Source organism: Gopherus flavomarginatus, chromosome 1 (genome assembly GCF_025201925.1).
Source record: "Gopherus flavomarginatus isolate rGopFla2 chromosome 1, rGopFla2.mat.asm, whole genome shotgun sequence".
Classification (NCBI taxonomy): Eukaryota; Metazoa; Chordata; order Testudines; family Testudinidae; genus Gopherus; species Gopherus flavomarginatus.
In genome coordinates this window covers 277,218,603-277,235,987 of record NC_066617.1, presented here as the reverse complement: position 1 = coordinate 277,235,987, position 17,385 = coordinate 277,218,603, and the positions used below count along the sequence as shown (strand labels likewise).

Below are 17,385 nucleotides of genomic sequence, written 5' to 3'. Positions count from 1 at the left end.
TTCAGCCCTGTTCCTGCTGAAGCCCCAGCAGGCATGCCCCACGGGGTTGAAGGCCCAAGACTCCCCTTGCCCCTCCTTCCCCCCCCTGCTGGGCAGAAGCCCCTACTCCACCACTCTGCTGCATGGCAGAAGTCCCAAGCTCCCCACCATCAAGTCTGGTAGGGTGAAGAAGAATGGGGTGGGAGGGTTGGGGGGGGATCCATGAGCTGCACTTGAACTGTAAAAGAGCCTTATGTGACTTGTGAGCCACAGTTTGGCCACCCATGACCTATGTCATCTTTGTTACAAAAGGGAAATTGACTAAGTGGCAGTTCTGCAGAAAAGGACCTGGGGATTACAGTGGATGAGAAACTGGATATGAGTCAACAGTGTGCCCTTGTTGCCAAGAAGGCCAATGGCATATTGGGCTGCATTAGTAGGAAGTGATTATTCCCTTCTATTTGGCACTGGTGAGGCCACATCTGGAGTATTGCATCCAGTTTTGGGCCAGCCACTATAGAAAGGATGTGGACAAATTGGAAAGAGTCCAGCAGAGGGCAACGAAAATTATTAGAGGGCTGGAGCACATGACTTATGAGGTGAGGCTGAGGGAACAGGGTTATTTAGTCTGCAGAGTAGAAGAGTGAGGAGGGATTTGATAGCAGCCTTCAACTACCTGAAGTGGGGTTCCAAAGAGGATGGAGCTAGGTCAGAGGTGAGAAACCTGCATGTGGCCTGTCAGGGTAATCCGCTGGCGGGTCACGAGGTAGTTTGTTTACATTGACCGTCTGCAGGCACGGCCGACCGCATCTTTGAGTGGCTGCAGTTTGCCGTTCCCAGCCAATGGGAGCTGCAGGAAGCAGTGGCCAGCGCATTATGCTTCCTGGAGCTCCCATTGGCCGGGAACGATGATCCGCAGCCACTGGGAGCTGCAGACGGGCAATGTAAACAAACTGTCTCATGGCCTGCCAGTAGATTATCCTGACAGGCTGCATACAGCCCAGGGGTCGCAGGTTGCCCACCACTGAGCTAAGCTGTTCTCAGTGGTGGCAGATGACAGAACAAGGAGCAATGGTCTCAAGTTGTAGTGAGGAAGGGCTAGGTTGGATATTAGGGAAAACTATTTCACTGGGAGAGTGGTGAAGCACTGGAATGGGTTAACTAGGGAGGTGGTGGAATCTCCATCCTTAGAAGTTTTTAAGGCCTGGCTTGACAAAGCCTTGGCTGGGATGATTTAGTTGGTGCTGGTTCTGCTTTGAGCAGTGGTTTGGACTAGATGACCTCCTGAGGTCTCTTCCAACCCTGATCTTCCATGATTCTATGATCATGTATGTCATAGTGCACTGTACAAATAATGATAAATTTGGAAAATAAAAGTGTATTTCTTTCTCTAGGGGCTGATCTTCAAGTTTGTACATCTAAAAATCTAACATGTTGTACCAAAAAGATGGAGGAGAGATACCAGATTGTAGTAAAGCAGGATATAAGACAAGTGCTTCAAACATCAAGCTCTACTTTAAAGTTTTTAATATCTCATAATGCAGCTGCTTTTCAAGGTAAATCTTTCTGCTTTACATTTCAAAGTTTGTTCAAAAAGCATTTCCTTAACTTTATCATATGCTTAAAGTGATCTGTGATAAGTTATCTATTTTAGTTCCTCTTAAATGCTTATTGTACTTTATCAAAGAGAGTATTAATTGTGGAGGAGTGGCAGCTTGAGTGTGTGGCTGTTAACTAGTGGCCTTTGAGAAAAATAAAGAAGTGGGTTTAATTAGGCACTTTGTTTAGGATTTTACACCTTTGAGTATCTAAAAACTGTCATGACGAATTTAACTTGATATGCATGCACATTGCAAAGCCCTCCCTTGGATCAATTAGTCCTTGGCAAGGCTGGTGGTGTAGTTGCCTTTCAGCGGGTTCTCTCACTGCAACCTCTCCACACTGGTGAGGGGTCCTCTGCATAGGCTGAGGTTGAGGGCAGTTGGGGGCATGGAAGATGGGAAGAACATGGGCTATGTGAGTATATGTAATAAACTGGAAAAAACTAATTGAAAGAGAGAGAGTGCTTACGGCAAAGTCCTGGTCTTGCTGAAGACAACTGGAGTCTTGCCATTTGTCTTTCAAGGTACTTTTGTGGCCCAGATCATCAGAGTGCCTTGCAAGGATTCATAAATTTATCCTTACAACACCCCAATGAGGTAGGGAAGTATTGTTATGATATGTGAATGTTAGCTCCATATAGCCCTGGAAAGTTGCCCCTACTGTTGGCTGTATCATAATTTTTCAGCAAATGAAGTGAACTGATAACCCATCAACATTGACACTACATCATCATCCTGTTCAAATGTAACTCTACGTAGGCTGAGACTTCAGATATTAACTCACATGTAACTTGATTACAAGAATATGCCCATCTGCCCACACTGTATTCACACCTCCAGAACTATAAACCCTAACACCAAATTCCCACTGTCACGATTACAGGACTAGCTTCACCTCTGTCCTTTTTGTGGTCTCTGAGTACATACATCAGGTGTTAGGCCTCTTGTTCTCATCTGTTTTTGGGTGGTAATTGCTAAGCCTTTGTTTGTCCAATGACTATGCTGTCTAAAGAGACAGGCAGCCATTTCGTGTTCTTTTCAGTGATAACTGTCACCAGAGGGGAGAAATGCACTGGGTGCCTTCTGATAGGACCTTTACTTTGGTCTCCTTTATTTTTCTTTTAATCAGAAATAAGGTATTCAAACTAAAAGTGTCTGTTTTCTCTTCATGTATAGGGAAAAAAAACCTCTTAAAATTGAATTAGCTGATTTGTAAGGAGCTTTTAATATTGAGCTTTTAAAATGAATGATCAGTTGTATATTGAATTTCTTTTTTATAGAAGGAACAATAGTTTCATAGATTCCAAGATCAGAAGAGACCACTGTGATCATCTAGTCTGACCTCCTGTATAACACAGGCCATAAAACTTCCCTAAAATAGTTCCTAGAATAAATCATTTAGAAAAAAAATCCATTCTTGATTTAAAATTGTCAGTGACTGAGAATCCACCATGACTTTTGGTAAATTGTTCCATTGGTTAATTATTCTCACATTAAAAAAATATGCCTTATTGCCAGTCTGAGATTTTCTAGCTTCAACTTCCAGCCATTGAATTATTTTATACCTTTCTCTGCTAGATTGAAGAGACCATTATTAAATATTTGTTTCCCATGTAGATACCTATAGACTGTAATCAAGTCACACATTACCCTTCTTTTTGTTAAGCTAAATAGATTGAGCTCCTTGAGTCTATCACTATAAGGCATGTTTTCTAATCCTTTTATCATTCTCATAGCTCTTCCCTGCACTGTCTCCAGTTTATAAACATCTTTCTTGAATTGTGGGCACCAGAACTGGATGTTCCAGCAACAGTCACACCAGTGCCAAATATAGAGGTAAAATAACCTCTCTACTCCTGCTCGAGATCCCCCTGTTTATGCATCCCAGGATCACATTAGCTTTTTGGCCACAGCGTCACACTGGCAGCTCATTTTTCAAATGATTATCCACCACAACCCACAAGTCTTTTTTCAGAGTCACTGCTTCCCGGGAACATTCTTTGTTCCTAGATTTGTAAATTTATGTTTAGCCATATTAAAACGCATATTGTTTGCTTGCACTCAGTTTACCAAGCAATTGAGATTGCTCTGAATCAGTGACCTCTCTGCTTCATTATTTACCATTATCCGAATTATTGTGTCATCTGCCGACTTTACCAATGATCATTTTATGTAATTTTCCCCCAGGTCATTGATAAAAATGTTAAATAGCATAGGGCTAAGAACTGATCATTGAGGGACCCCCCCTGGAAACACCCACTTGACTACTATGTTTAATAGCTTCTATTTAATATCTTCCAGATGTACTAATGGAATAGAAAGAGTGTTATAATCATGACCGTATTATGAGACTATGTTATCTGTTGTTTTTACCAAAGTACAAAACAGAAATATTTATTCATCACTTCTGATTTTACTGCATTATTATTGAGTATTCTACCATTGCCATGTTGTAGTGGACCAAAATCACGGTCAGGATTCTTTTGGTTTCTAATATATTTAAAAAACTCCTTAACTCTGCTGGCCAAAAAGTACCTCCTTGTAGCCTTTTGTTTCCCTTATCAATTCTCTACAATTCCTACCTTCTGATTGACTTTCTTTACTATCAACTTTCCCTTTCTTTCATTAGTATTTTTTTTAAATTTTATAGCTACCTTCACTTCCCCTCAAACCTGAGTGAGAAGGAAATACTGTAGCATGTGTAAGCTCTCAGCTATCTCTAGGTTTAAAACTTTATTTGGTCTTAAAGAGATGACTTGTAGAAATTTGGGTGTTGAATGTATAATTGAGTTCAAAAGGAAATCACCACCAGTGTTGCCCAAAATTTGAGGTGATTGCTAAATTCAAGTATGGCCTGTGCAGCCAGATATACCAAAATAAACTTGCATGGATTCCAGATGTCCTAAAATGCTGTTCTTGATGAGTGTTTGGATCTTTAAAATTACACAATCCATAAGCGAATGCTGAAATATTCTCAAGGTCATTCTCATTGGCCTGGGACACGGCCAGCGAGAGCCGTGATTGGCTGAACCTTCGGACATGGCAAGTAAACAAACCAGCCCGACCCACTAGATGCTTACCCTGGCGGGCCATGTGCCAAACGTTGCTGATCCCTATTGTATAGTATTATTTTAGAAATGTATATCATCACTTAATAAAATACTAGTATAATGCACAAGAGGGAAGAGTTAATATTGCAGACTTCATGCTGGTACTTCCCGACATATGGGCTCTTAACTATGAAAACCTTAATGATCTTGTGATGCAATTTTAAAAAAAAATATATTACACAGTATCATGATATTATGTTGCAAAATTATGACTACAAAATAGATCCAATGCCCACTTTAATCTAAGCAAGGAGGATTAAGTGGATTCACAGACGTGCAATATTTGTTTGAGATTATAGTGCTATTAAATGTGATGAAGTTGCAACAAAATAAGTTAAATGAATTATGTGGACAAGAAAATATGTTGAAAACTTCTAATCCGCTTTCTTTGGTAGCCTAGTTGGCCAACAGGTACAATGAGCATTTGTTCATCCCTGTAACAACAACAACAAAAAAAGGCAATCTGTGGTGGCAGTGATTCAAATGTTTTCAGTTTCAAAGGTTTCTCAGAGAATGATTTGAAGACCAGAAAACTCTCTTTTCAGCAGGGGCTGCCATTTCCTACTTCTGGTTTCAAGTGATACATTGCTTTATAGATAATTTGTAATATAAGGAGTCGCTTCAAAGCAAAGGTTTAACTTTTTCCTTCTCTTTCTAATCTGTAGTTCTTTATAGTGAAAACACAATGAAATATATACATAAATTAAATCCTTGACTTGACGATTTCACATTTCCTTGACTACATGGATAAACTTATTCTAGTTCAGATTATAACAGCACAAAAACTAATGGGCTGATTCCAGAGAATCATAGGATTAGAAGGGACTGCAAGGGTCATCTAGTCTAATCACCTGCCAAGGTGTAGGGTTTGTTGTGTCTAACCCATCCAAGACAGATGGCTATCCAGCCTCCTTTTGAAAACTTCCCATGAAAGAGTTTCCACAACCTCCTGAGGCAGTTCCATTGTCCTACTATTCTTTCTGTTTGTTTTTCCTGAGATTTAATCTATCTGCTATGATGTAGTTTGAACCCATTGCCTCTTGTCCTTGCCTCTGTGGCAAAAGAGAACAACTTTTCTCCATCTTCTTTATGGCAACCTTTCAAGTATCTGAAGACTATCATTTCCCCCCTTTAATCTCTTTTCCCAACTAAACATACCCAGTTCCTTCAATCTTTACTTGTATGTCTTACATTCCATCCCTCTGATCATCTTTGTTGCTCACCTCTGGATCCTTTCCAATTTCTCTACATCCTTTTCTATACATTGGTAACCAAAACTGGATACAGTACTCTAGCTGAGGCCTAACCAGTGCTGAGCAGAGCGATACTTTCACCTCCCATGACTTGAATGCTATACCTCTGTTAATGCAATCTAAAATTGCATTTGCTTTTTTTTTTTTTTGTAACAGCATCGCATTTCTGACTCATATTGAGGTTGTGATTCACCACAACTCCCTGATCTTTTTCAGCAGTGCTGCTGCCAAGCCAGTTTTTCCCCTACTCTTTATTTGCGCATTTGGTTTCTCTTCCCAAGTGTAGCACTTTAAATTTTTCTTTGTTGAATTTTATTTTGTTGTCCATAGCCCAATTCTCCAATTTATCTAGACCTCTCTGAATTTTAGCTCTATCTTCCAAAGTGTTGGCAACCCCTTCTAGCTTTGTATCATCTATAAACTTGATCATTATGTTCTCTATGCCTACATCCATGTAATTAATAAAGATGTTAAACACCACCAACCCAGAACCCCACTTGAGACCTCCCTCCATTAATAGTTATTATTTATGTGCGGTTCTTTAACCAATTATGTATCCACTTAATGGTAGTTCTGTCAAGCCTGCATTTCTCCAGCTTACTTATCAGAATGTTATGCATGACTGTGTCAAAAGCCTTGCTGAAGTCCAGGTATATTATGTCCACTGCATTCCCCCTATCCACCAAATCAGTTACCCTATCAAAGAATGAAATCAAGCTGGTTTGGCATGATTTATTCTTGGCAAATCCATGCTGGCTGCTGGTGATTACCCTTCCTTCTCCAGGTATTCACAAATTGAATGTTTTATACATTGCTCTAGTAGCTTCCCAGGTATCAAAGTCAGGCTGAATAGTCTATAGTTTCTAGGCTCCTCCGTTTCCCCCTTTTTTGAAGAATGGCACCGCATTAGCCCTTCTCCAGTCTTTCGATACCTCTCCTGTCATTCATGAGTTTGTAAATATTATTGCCGGTGGCTCTGAGATTTCTTCATCTAATTCCTTCAGTACCCTTGGGTGAATAGCATCTGGCCCCGCTGATTTGAATTAATGCAGATTGGTCAAAAGATCTCTGATGTGTTGTTTACTTAACCCAATCTGCATCCCTTCCCCTTTATTGTATATGATAACTTCGCTAGTCACCCAGTCACGTTTTTTTGTGAGAAAGCTGAAGCAAAGTAGAAATTGAGCAGCTCTAACTTCCTATCATCTTCCGTTAGCTGCTTACCTTCTTCCCTGAGTAGCAGACTCACACTATCCTTGATCTTTCTTTTGTGTCTGACATATCTGAAGAACACCTTCTTGTTGTCACTAATATTTCTTGCCAGCTGTAACTCATTCTTTGCCTTGGCTTTCCTAAATTTGTCCCTGTATGCTCATGCTATTCCCATGCATATTTCCTTGGTAATAGGCTCCTCCTTCCATTTCCTGTATGTATCCCCTTCGGTTTTTAGATAGCTAAAAAGTTCCTTGTGCAGCCACATTGGCCTCCTGTGCCTCTTCTTATCTTTCCTCTGCTTTGGAATAACTTGATGTTAAGCCTCTAGTATTACATCGTTTAAGAACTGCCAGCCCCCTTTGACTCCTTTTCTTCCTGATTGGACTTTCTATAGGACCTTGCCTACTATTTCTACAAGTTGGTCGAAATCTGCCATTTTGAAGTCCAGGTCCTCCTTTCCATAGGATCTTGAATTCTATTAGATCATGATCACTTCCTCCTAAGTTCCCGACCACCTTCATCCCTGTTGGTCAAACCAGACCCAAAATGGATGACCCCATAGTTGTTTCCTCAACTTTCTGAACCAGAAAGGATGTTCTATGTTTTACTGCAATAGTAATACAAGAACTGGGGGTCACCAAATGAAATTAATAGGTAGCAGGTTTAAAACAAATAAAAGGAAGTTCTTCTTCACACAGCGCACAGTCAACTTGTGGAACTCCTTACCTGAGGAGGTTGTGAAGGCTAGAACTATAACAGTGTTTAAAAGGGAACTGGATAAATTCATGGTGTCTAAGTCCATAAATGGCTATTAGCCAGGAAGGGTAAAGGATGGTGTCCCTAGCCTCTGTTCGTCAGAGAATGGAGATGGATGGCAGGAGAGAGATCACTTGATCCTTGCCTGTTAGCTTCACTCCCTCTGGGGCACCTGGCATTGGCCACTGTTGGTAGACCGATACTGGGCTACATGGACCTTTGGTCTGACCCGATACAGCCGTTCTTATGTTCTTAGTCTTCCAAAAATATCAGGCAACTCAAAATCCCCCATTAATACTAACTCAAGTGTGTTAACTAATCTTGTTACCTGCTTGTAGAATGACTCATCCATTTCCTCTTCCTGATTTGATAGTCTCTAATAGACCCTCACCATAACATTGCTACTGTTCTTTTCCTTGGTTATCCTCATCCAGAGGCTCTCAGGACTGTCACTCACTTCCCACTGAACCTCAGAGCAAGTGTATACAGTGCATAAGTGTATACATGCTTGACATACTCTTTTTTCCCATAGTTATCCTTTTGAAACAAGCTATATCTGTGAATGTTGGTACTCCAGTCCTGGGAGTTGTCCCACCAAGTGTCTGTGATGTCAGTTAAGTCAAAATTTTCTTCATATACCATGACTTCCAGTTCATCCTGCTTGTTGCACATATTCCTTGCATTTGTATACTGGCATCAAAGATATTTTGCAGCCATAGTGCAGTACACTCGGACCATATCTGTACTCTGACCCTACTCTGGAGACTGTAAGCAAGGCTGGTATACCCTTATCTATTCTACACCAGCCGAGCAGGACCTCTGCTCTCATGGTATTCTTAAGTGACAGGTTCTGATTGCTTTATGGTATCAGAATGGTGAAAAGGGGGGTATAATGTAACTGAGAATCAGACCCAACTTGTTTGTATCTAGTTTCATGTAAAACACAGCATTGAAGGCTTATCAAAAGGCGAGAATATTTAGGTGAGTATTTGAAACTTCATTATTAATTTACACTTGTGCTTGTATTGCAAACAAATCTTTAAGTACTCCAGGGGAGTTTATTTCTATTCACCCTTATTTTTAGTTTTTGGATATATTTGCATACATTATATCTTGTGCTATTTATACCTCCTACAGGTGTCAGCTCTGGCTAGTATAGGGCTTTAAAGGGATTTGTAGTGATTATGACTCTCATGTCACTCTTACATTTTATGTGTGACCTTAGAACTAGTCACTTAATTGGTCTGTGCCTCAGTTTCCGAGCTTCAAATTGGCAGTAATACTACTTAGTATTTAACATGTTTGTAGCACTTTACAGATATTAACTAATTAATCTTCATAACTCCTTTGTGTTGTAGGTAGGTAGGCAACCTTCTTGAAGAGGAGGACACTCAGGCAGAGAGTTGAAGTGACTAAGGGTATGTCTATACCAGCAATTCTGTTGGTAAAATTTTTGTTGGTCAGTGTGTGAAAAAACACACCCCTGACCAACAAAAATGTCACCAACAGAAGTACCAGTGTGGACAGCCCTATATCAGCAGGAGTTGCTCACCTGCCGACATAACTACCACCATTGCTCATTGGGGATGGCTTAATTATGCTGGCAGGAGAGCTCTCTCCCAGCTGGCTTAGATTGGTTACACATGAGACTTAACAGCAGCACAAGTGCAGCGGTACAACTGTGCCACTGTAAGTTCATAGTGTAGACATAGCCTTAGGTTGTAAGCTCTTTGGGGTAGGCACTCTCTCTCACTGTGTGACCTATAGGTGCTACTAAAATAAATAGGAATTATTTAAACTTTCTTTATGTGAAATTTGTGGGGCATGTGACTTTATTTTCAGATACTTTTTTTGAAATGAGGTTTGGTTATTTGAGGTTCTAATTCATATCAGATACAAAAGGTGACATATTTACCCTCAGAAACCTGGAAAATTTGGCTGACTGGTCATAAAAAATACAATGCATCTTTTAACATAAAGATCCAAACAGGGCACTTGAGGAGACTCACGATGATATGAAGTAGGACAGTATTATGTGGAAAACAGTCAGGATGTGCAGTTAATGGTTCAGAACCGACTTAAGTCTGCTATAATCAGTGCAGTTTCATAGAAGGCTATTTCTGTTCTATAGTCTTCTATCCAAGACAAAAGATGTTGTTTTTCCAGTGCAAGGTAGGTTATACAGTACTTGGAATATCATTCAATATTCGGATTCCCTTAGTTTTTTAAAAAATATTAACAGTTAAAAAGATGGAAGAGCAATCAAAATGATACGTAGATGTGAAAATATTATTTAGAAAGAAGGATTAAGGGAATTAAGTGTTTAGCCTAAAGAAATCATGTTTTAAATTTGACCTAAATGCTAACAAAAATGTTCATTTAATAGGAATATAAAAAAATAAAAATAGGGATAGTAAGACAGTGCTATACTGTGATAATGTGGGACTGCTATGACTCCTCTGATCTGGCTCCAGACTTCCATGCTGCATCCACTTTTATAATCATAGATTTGAGTTTTTGCAAACACCTGTGTATGTGCCTAATATTAAGCATATAAGCAATCCCATTGATGTCAATGTAAGATTGTGGTCATAGAACTGCTGCTAAACCTGAAAGTCATGACTTGGGGAAAACAAAGATAAGTAACAATGTGTGAAATTCATAATAACATGCAAAAACATAGGTTTCAAGTATTTTTCTATCTTGTTACAGACATAAACAGGCTTATTTTTGCCCTAAATATTGCTCAAGTTAAACATTTGCAAGCCAGTCATGTTTTCCTGCACTAATGGAATTATGTACTGCATTTTCAAGAGACAAGAATACAGTTTGAGAAAGAAGTCTTCTTTCTAAGTAAAACTGGACTTGAAATTGGCTGGTGCCTGGTGCTGGGATTTTATTTTTCAGTGAAAACTATTTTCTTTTATCCAAAACATGCAAAAATCAACTTTTGTGTGTGAAAGTTTTCAGTTACAAAGTAGTCATTTTGACGAAACTGCAAATGAAACAAAATTGAGAGGAGTTGTAATTGTATGAAATAAAATGTAAACATTGCACAAAACTCCTTTTGAGCAAAAATAATGAATTTTACACTACTATAATTGACTTTGTGTGTGCTTAACATGAATAATTCAGAAGGAGGGAGAACTATACACACTTAGTGGAAGTATAAAACAAAGAACAATGGGCGCAGAATAATAGAAGACAAATTCAGTTTGGAATTCCGGAAGTACCCTGATGGCAACCAGAAATGGACAGCAAGCAGTCCACTTACCCTTCTCCTGTTCACATGTTTTCAGTTCACATAGAAAGTCACCAGCAGTACTGAATGAGACATAGTATTCAGGGCACATGAGCAGTCCAAGTTGAATGGAGAGTTTGATATTTAAAACAGGGACTAGCGGCAACTATTCCCCCAGGATTCATATCCCTTATGTCTTTTCCGTGAATGAAGGGCTGTGAGGAAAGATGAATCTTGTAGCATGACGAAAAGTCAGCAAATCCGGGCTTTTGGAGAATTGTTGAGGGAACTGACTTCCACAGTGATGACCCCATTGTTACTCTAGCTGACCACTAGCTCAGTCACTATAGCAGATTCCAATCTGGCATGCTTTTTACTTGTGTTCTCTCAGTAGATCCAGGCTGTAGGGCCAGAATTTTCAAAATTTTAGATACCTCACATTTTTTTATTGCCTAATTTCAGAGGTGCTGATCACACAGTTCCCAATGACTTCTGAAAATCAGGTGCAAGTGTCTCAAGTTGGGTATCCAAAAGTAATATCTGCCTTTGAAAATTTGACCTTAGGAATCACACACTATGTTCCTGAGCACAGAACAACATTTGGTGGTAGTAAAGCCAGGAAGAGCCCATTATATTTTATGTGAGATTCTAAATTGTTCTGCTCTGTATATATCGTTAGTTTTGTTTGTTTGTTTTAATTTGCTTGGCAAATTAAGTCCAGAGTCCACTAGAGAATTTAAAAGGGAGGAACAGTATATTTGAAATGTGACTGGTGTTAAGCCCCGTGTATATATTAACATGTTTAAGCAGAGTCAGGATGAGCTCTACCCTGACATCTAGTGGTGAATTATGGGGAGTGTGGAAAGGAATTTCAGGTATTTGCATTTGCACATCCAACTCCCCTAGCATAGCCCACGGCAGCCTGGGATGGTTACTTTGACAGCTGTGGGATCCCTAATTTCTTTGTTATTGGGGCAGGAGGAATAAAGTGTTATCACCCTGATTATGTGAATGAGGAACTATGAAACTGCTTTATGACAGAGAGTTTCACCATCATTTGAGTAGCACTCGCTAGACAAGGGACATGGGTGCCAAAACCTAGTGAATGGAGAGAGATTGGGGACAGCTATGTATACCTGACGGTATGGGCCTCTTTTGAGGGCCTGGCGTACCAATTGCACCTCCTTCTCTTTCTCCACTGTTGAATAGCAGAGCTAATTTTGATTCTATTAGGAATCTAGCTAGAGGCTGCTGAGCTGAATTCACTTTGGACCAATGGTGCACCAGCACTGGGGCTCCCGTACTACGAGCTGAAATCACTAAGAGCTGAGATCACCGAGTGCTGTGTTAACTAGTGGGGGAGCTTGAAGATATATCGCTAAAAGCCTGGCAGAGCAGTTTGCAGGGTGGTTGACCCAGCCTAGTGCAGCAGAGTGGAGCTGAGCCGTTTGTGGGGACAGCTGGTGGAGCGGAGCACAGCTGTTCGTGATGAAGGCTGCAGCAGATCTCCTCGGAGAGGTGGGGCAGTTAGCCTTGGCCCACGAAAGGTGCCGCTTTACACCCTGTGTGCCCCCCCTATTTCCACCCAGGCTGGGAGGGGCGGGAGTAAAACTCTGCAAATGAACTTTTGAACTCTGGGGTGATTTGGACTTAAGACCCTGACGGGAAAACGACATTGCCAAATGTACTTGGAGGTGGGGTTTTTTTGCTCATGGTTTGTGTTATAATCTTGTTTGTGGTGTTTCTCCAACGTAATGCCGCATTGTTTCGTTCCTTTATTAAAGGATTTTGCTACATTCGGATTCTGTGCTTGTGAGTGGGGAATATTGCTTCCTAGAGGCGCCATGGGAGGTGGGGGGTGGTATGTAATTGTCCCAGGTCACTTGGTGGGGGCTCGAGCCGCTTATGCATTGCGTTATTGAAACAGAACCCCTGGATACTGAACCCAGCCCTTGTTGTTGCCAGCTTACAGGGGCAGAAGGGTTACATATGTATTGTTTGAAACTTGCCTTTCTCATAAATTGAATTCTTCATTTACTTGCTCATACTATGTACTTTTCCTGCCATAATTATAAAATTTATCTAACCGGTCTGACTTTCTTTTGAATGTTTGTTTTATCCATGTGATGCTTTGTGTTTAATAGTAAACTGGTTCTCATGTGAACAAAAGAGCAAAATAAATAATGCTAAAGGGACAACTGCTCTATTCCAGTGTGATAAGCAAAGAAAGCGTGATTTTATAGCAGAATTTGTATAGAGACAATGTCTGTGACAGACATGGAACTGATACATGTAATGTTATGAATTCTGCTGTGTAAAAATTTTATGAACTTTGTATGTTACCTGGTTAGTGAGAGGAAAATATTGTATATTTGGGTTAGTGCAGTGTTTATTGTATGCCTTTAATGCTTGGATTCAGTGAGCTCAGTACATGAAGGTGACACAATGGCTTTCCAGATTACACCCAAGCAAGCACTTGAAAGACAAAGGCATCCTTCTAAGTTCTAGGCAGAAGTGATGCAGCTGTCTTATCAGGTTGGAATGCTAGCGATCAAAAGTATTATAAACATTAAAAAAGTCTTGATCCCTGCAAAGGTGGGGGCTATCCAAAACGTGACACGGTAGGTGAAGGTAGTATCTTTTATTGGGCCAACTTCTGTTGGTGAGAGAAACTGTAGTCAAATCCAACAGCAAAACTCCAGAAGTTATGATATTAGAGAGAGTTTTCTATATTCTGACTATTCAAGAAAATGTCAGGAAATCTAAAACTGGTTCTCACTCAAAACATGATACCTAATGTCTCTGGTCCAGTGGTGGGTAACCTGTGGCCCATGGGCATTGGGAGCTGCGGGTGGCTTTGCAAATGTAAACAAACTGGCAGCCCACAAACTGATCACCCTGATGGTCCACCTTCGGGCCACAGTTTACCCACTGCTGCTCTGTTCTGACCAACAGAAGTTGATCCAATAAAAGATATTACCTAATAGGGTGACCAGATAGCAAGTATGACAAATCGAGATGGGGGTGGGAGTTAATAGGAACCTATATAAGACACAGCCCCAAATATCGGGACTGTCCCTATAAAATTGAGACATCTAGTCACCCTATTACCTCACCCAGCTTGTCTCTTTAATATCCTGGGACTGACACAGATACAACTACACTGCATATCCAGAGAGTGTTAGTGAACTCTTACAAGGAGACATGCTGACAGAGAGAGGCTAGGCAGAAAAGTCTATAGGGAGCTAGTTCTACTAAAGTCCCCATACAGAAGATGGTTAAACTCTTGATAAGCTAGAGGTGTATAATGCTTTTAATATATATTTTTTTGAAATGCTTTTGTTCTAAACAAATGATACTTTGCTTTGAAGAGCAGGGTTTGGTCACTGATTAGCACTCTCTTTGCCCCAGAGGGAATAGAACTTTAGGGTCTGAGCCTAAGTCAGACCCACTGAGGAAATAGTAGTTAGTACGCAGAGACTGCAACCCTGAGCCCACTTGGAGATTCACACAGTTCCAACCTGAGCCATGTGATACCTTGAGGCCTGAGACGTGGGAGAAGATTGCACTCAACAAGACCAGAAGGGTGAGTGGTTCACTGGGTAACTGTGACAATGTTTTCATTAGATACCAAGTTTAGGGTGAGAACTAGTTTTACATTTCCTGACACTTTCTTAAATAGTCAGAATATAGAAAACTTTCTCAAATATAACTTATGGAGTTTTACTATTGAATTTGACTGCGATTTCTCTAATGTTTCCTAACACTTTCTCTCTATTTTGGCTCTTCCATTAGCTTAAAGTAGTACCATAAATCCAGTGCTCATTGTGTTCTCCACACACAAAGCACCAAAATGTGATGCATAGAGACACTGCATATGTATATATACACTATCTCAGAGGTGCCAACTTTCTAATGTGCTGGTGGGTGCTTGAACCCCATTCTTCCCCAGGCCCCATCTCCACTCCATCCCTTCCCTCAAGGCCCCACCTCCACTCTGCCTCTTCCAACACCCCCTCACCCTCTTCCTGCCCCATTCTGTCCCCTTCCCTGAGCGCACCCCACCCTCACTTCTCCCCTTCCCCTCCCCTCCGCAGCTACTGCAAGCCATGGACCAGCTGATTATATCAGGTGGGAGCACTGGGGGGAGCGGGAGGAGCTGGTTGTGGGGGCTACTGGTGGGTGCTCCAGCCTGGGAGCACACACACAGTCAGTGCCTATGCACTAGCTTGCTTTGGTATCATATCACTGCTGTTCATGCGCTTCTGTATTTGCTCAACTGAAGAGGTGGGCAGAAGTAGTATGGCATGACTGTAAAAGTTACCTTTAGGACATTTTACCAAACCTTTCTATTTGACAAATCTTGTCCACCATACCCAGAATGTCATTCACAGTATCAATACCTGCCTACTCCCTTTTTAAAAAACCCAAAGGAGGAGAAGAACCAAAGACACCATAGTATTTTGCAACAGCAAAGATCCTACTAATCTATTTTATGTGGGCGGCATTGAGATACCGTAGTGATAGTAGGCAGTACAAACCCCCAAAATTGACAGATATTATAGTCACTTAAATACTGTCCCCGCTCCTGCCAGCCCAATTTCTAGTAAATATTTTAAAATATTTGTAGTGATGACATTTTTATTTTATTTGATATGTCTCCATTTCTTTGTTTTTTCTTATCTTCATGATAGTTAAAAATGAGCATGAATAAAAATAAAACCAGAGAGAAAATTGAACCTCCCCCACATATAATCACTATAAACTTCAAAAATATTTTTTAAAATTAGAATTAATTATTCTAATATCTCCCCCCTCTCTCTCTCTCCTTACTGCTAGTGCTAGTTAGGACTCTTTTGGGATGAGAGCCAACTTCCATGGAAGTCAGTGCGATTAAGGAAGGCCTTGACCTTGCTGTGTGAATCCCCATTGATTTCAATGGACCTCTGCATGGGTAAACAGCTGCCTCTGTGTGGATCATGGAGCAGGACTGGGACCTGAATTGAAGATGGATTAGACATGTGATATGCAATGTTTGCACAAGAAAGTCATTATGTGCTCAGCAGCAGGACCATCCAAAGCACTAGTAACATAGTTCAGTGATTATGGACTCAGGTGTTCCACTGTAATTCTTATTTGAGCTGAGACTGCTTTATCTCATTTTTTAGATTGATCTGACTGAAAGGGGACATGGCCATGGTAACCTTGCAGCTGTAGGCTGTCCTAAAATGTTTTTAGAAACTAACATAAAAGCACACTTTTCCTTGGTATTTTTAGAGCTCTTTAAAGTGTATGCATTAACAGGTCTCTTTAATCAATGAAAAAATTCCAGTCAAAACTAAACTGATCAAACACAATAGCAAATGGAGTGTTTAACTACATTTCCAGAAGGAAGCTTTGCTGCCAATGCAAAGGTTAAGTATCCGGGTTGCTTTCCAAACTTCTTACTAAGGTGTTACTCACCAGGAAAGCATTGTGGAAAACTGTCCTCTTCTCACAGGGCCTTCCCTTCACACTTCTAGGTACATTAAAGTGAAAACTGAGTTTTGATGGTATTTGTTTTTGTTTAAAGTGTGTTCATGAAGAGCCAGTAAAGGTACTTTGCATTTAATAGCTTATTATTATGTATATATTATTGTATGCTCTAATATTTCTTGTGGTTTGGCAAAAATAAATATCCTGGGAGCAGATTCCTAAAATGTAAAGAAAATATTTGCATTCAATTTGTTTGCATATAATCAATAGAAAATTAATATGAGGATAATGTACAAGTCAACACTTTTTCCTGCTATAGTTCTAAAATCTCCAAGCACAAAACTCAATAGGTCCTACATTACTATATTTTCTCCCAGTATAGAAAATGCAGGAGGAGATCTTAGAACATAGAGTGATTTCATACAGGTTGTACGTATCTCTTTTAAATATTAGCTCATAGGAAGGTTAGATATTTTACCCAGTGTTTTTGTTGGTGCTGTGAAAAGATGTAGCTTCTGAAATGTATAGAGTTTATTCTTTGACTATAATACCGGATGCTTAGATTTTTTTTCTCTGACTGAGAGCATTTCATCCCAGTCAACTCATATTTTGAGACTTAGTGTTCTTCTGATGGTCTGACATGTTCTGTCAAGGTCAAAAACAAGTAACTAGCCAGGGGTATAACTATGGCCCCACCAAAGTCACGGCCATGAAAAATGCATCATGGACTGTGAAATCTGGTCTTTTATGTACTT

The 17,385-nt window shown here is 40.3% G+C and overlaps 1 protein-coding gene across 9 annotated transcripts in view; it reads left to right on the top strand.

Moving 5' to 3' along the window:
• The window catches only part of GPC5 (glypican 5), a 1,108,951-nt gene that overhangs the window by 57,093 nt on the left and 1,034,473 nt on the right, over window positions 1-17,385 (top strand). For all 9 annotated transcript variants that reach the window (XM_050948964.1, XM_050948957.1, XM_050948972.1 and 6 more), the window contains exon 2: window positions 1,374-1,535. In XM_050948964.1, coding sequence (XP_050804921.1) covers window positions 1,374-1,535 — 162 coding nt within the window. The remainder of the gene's footprint in view (window positions 1-1,373; window positions 1,536-17,385) is intronic.